Source organism: Procambarus clarkii, chromosome 62, assembly GCF_040958095.1.
Source record: "Procambarus clarkii isolate CNS0578487 chromosome 62, FALCON_Pclarkii_2.0, whole genome shotgun sequence".
In the NCBI taxonomy this organism is placed as follows: domain Eukaryota; kingdom Metazoa; phylum Arthropoda; class Malacostraca; order Decapoda; family Cambaridae; genus Procambarus; species Procambarus clarkii.
This window is the reverse complement of record NC_091211.1, coordinates 33,261,047-33,263,413: the sequence shown is the minus strand read 5'-3', so window position 1 is coordinate 33,263,413 and position 2,367 is coordinate 33,261,047. Positions and strand designations below refer to the sequence as shown.

Below are 2,367 nucleotides of genomic sequence, written 5' to 3'. Positions count from 1 at the left end.
GCTGGGGGGGGGGGTCGAGCGACTCGTGCTGGGGGGGGGGTCGAGCGACTCGTGCTGGGGGGGGGGTCGAGCGACTCGTGCTGGGGGGGGGGGGTCGAGCGACTCGTGCTGGAGAGTCGAGCGACTCGTGCTGGAGAGTCGAGCGACTCACGCTTGGGGGGGGGGGGGCGAGCGACTCACGCTTTGGGGGGGGGGCGTGTGACTCACGCTTTGGGGGCGTGTGACTCACGCTTGTGGGCGTGTGACTCACGCTTGGGGGCGTGTGACTCACGCTTGGGGGCGTGTGACTCACGCTTGGGGGCGTGTGACTCACGCTTGGGGGCGTGTGACTCACGCTTGGGGGCGTGTGACTCACGCTTGGGGGCGTGTGACTCACGCTTGGGGGCGTGTGACTCACGCTTGGGGGCGTGTGACTCACGCTTGGGGGCGTGTGACTCACGCTTGGGGGCGTGTGACTCACGCTTGGGGGCGTGTGACTCACGCTTGGGGGCGTGTGACTCACGCTTGGGGGCGTGTGACTCACGCTTGGGGGCGTGTGACTCACGCTTGGGGGCGTGTGACTCACGCTTGGGGGCGTGTGACTCACGCTTGGGGGCGTGTGACTCACGCTTGGGGGCGTGTGACTCACGCTTGGGGGCGTGTGACTCACGCTTGGGGGCGTGTGACTCACGCTTGGGGGCGTGTGACTCACGCTTGGGGGCGTGTGACTCACGCTTGGGGGCGTGTTGGAAATAACCAACAGTTTTATACATCTTTGTATTTTATACAACCTTTGTATTAACCACAAGTAGTTACTATAATTACTAACTTGTGGATTTAATCATTATCATGATTTATTTAGACATATTGCCAGATTCTTGCTAGTGAGAGTGACGACGTGAGGAACGACAGGCAGTAACATGAATTCTCTCCACATTTAGTTGGATTTATAACAAGAGTCCAGTTTATTATTTCCTTTACTAAAAATAGTTACTTACTAATAAGTTTAATTTCGTAGTATACTACTACTTACTGGAGCTCCCTTATTTAGCTGATATCAAACATTCTAGAGGAAATTACTTTGATGTAAATGATTTTACTTTAATTTTCTTGATTAGTTGCACAACTTTAATAAGCCCATTTATGTTACGCGAAATTCTATTTTATCACAGAAGAATTTAATGTGATATTAATACTCGTCATTACCTCTTCCTTCCTTAGTCAATTGCGATATATACATAGACATTTACGCTCGAGATGTGTATCGAGAGCCGCGCATGCGCAATGAGGAAGAGGAGGACGACGGGAGAGCGTCACTAGACACGAGAGAACGAGAGAGCACGACGCGGACGCCATTGACAGCGTGTAGCAGAGCTATGTTTTGATCCCATTTATTTCGCTCCCACGTGGAGCGGTGCCACGTTATCTGGCACAGTAGCCGTGTCCCAGACTAGCATATGAGCACTTCCAAAGTCAACGCCTTTCAAGCAGCAGCTGGAGGACGAAGAATTGCTCAAGTCTCCACATCAACGGACACGCGGCTCGGCAGCGAGGTTTACCTTTTTGTTATTGTGTGGCCACAATTAACATTTAGGCTAGTTGTCGTTAGGCCGTAGAACAAACAAATAAATCCCGTACATGTCTTGAGTAATTTAACAATCTAAATAGATGATTATTTGCCTTATTTCTCTCTAGAAGAAATTTACAGTGCTTGAATATAAATTGCACAGATATTGGCTGAAATTTCCTACAGTTATCCTCATGATTTAGAATTTATTTGTAGTTACTTATTATGTAGATTTCTACAATGTAATTGCCTTTCAGTACCAAGGCGACGCCAACCGAGGTGCTAGGCTCTGTTCCGTGCAACAATTTGCCCTATGCAACACGTCGTCGGTGGAGCGTAGCAACTGATTACACCTCACTTAGATTTACAGCTAAGCTGTCCCTTTTTTATCTATAGCAATAACTCTGTAATTACAGTTGTGATTTCTAAAAGAGATCAATTATACTAACCCATTGATTTACTGATACTGTTCAACATTTCAGTAGTATATTGAGGAGCATTTACCTCCAATTAATATTATATAATCAACCCTATTTACTGTCATATTGTATTTACTCTGGTGAAGAACCAGCACCAGAATAATGCTAGGGACGTATTAATCTTTTAGCATGTAACCCCCCAATTTTGTGTAGGTTAATTTGACTCCATTTATATCAGAAATACAGTTTCACTAAGATCCATAGAACACTAGTTCTTGGCATCACCTTTTCCATTGTCTTATTTTGTTTTCCACTTTTTCTCAAAAAGTGGTGGTCCTTCATAGCTATCCAAGTATATAGTTAATTATTAGTTATTGGAGTCAGGTTTTCCCCCACAGGGGG

The 2,367-nt window shown here is 46.9% G+C and overlaps 1 protein-coding gene across 1 annotated transcript; it reads right to left on the bottom strand.

The window, feature by feature from the left end:
- Positions 1-203: 203 nt before the first annotated feature.
- LOC138354417 (salivary glue protein Sgs-4-like) lies at positions 204-752 on the bottom strand. The gene has a single exon (XM_069308609.1). The coding sequence runs from the start codon at positions 750-752 to the stop codon at positions 204-206; it is 549 nt and encodes a 182-aa protein (XP_069164710.1).
- Positions 753-2,367: the final 1,615 nt, after the last annotated feature.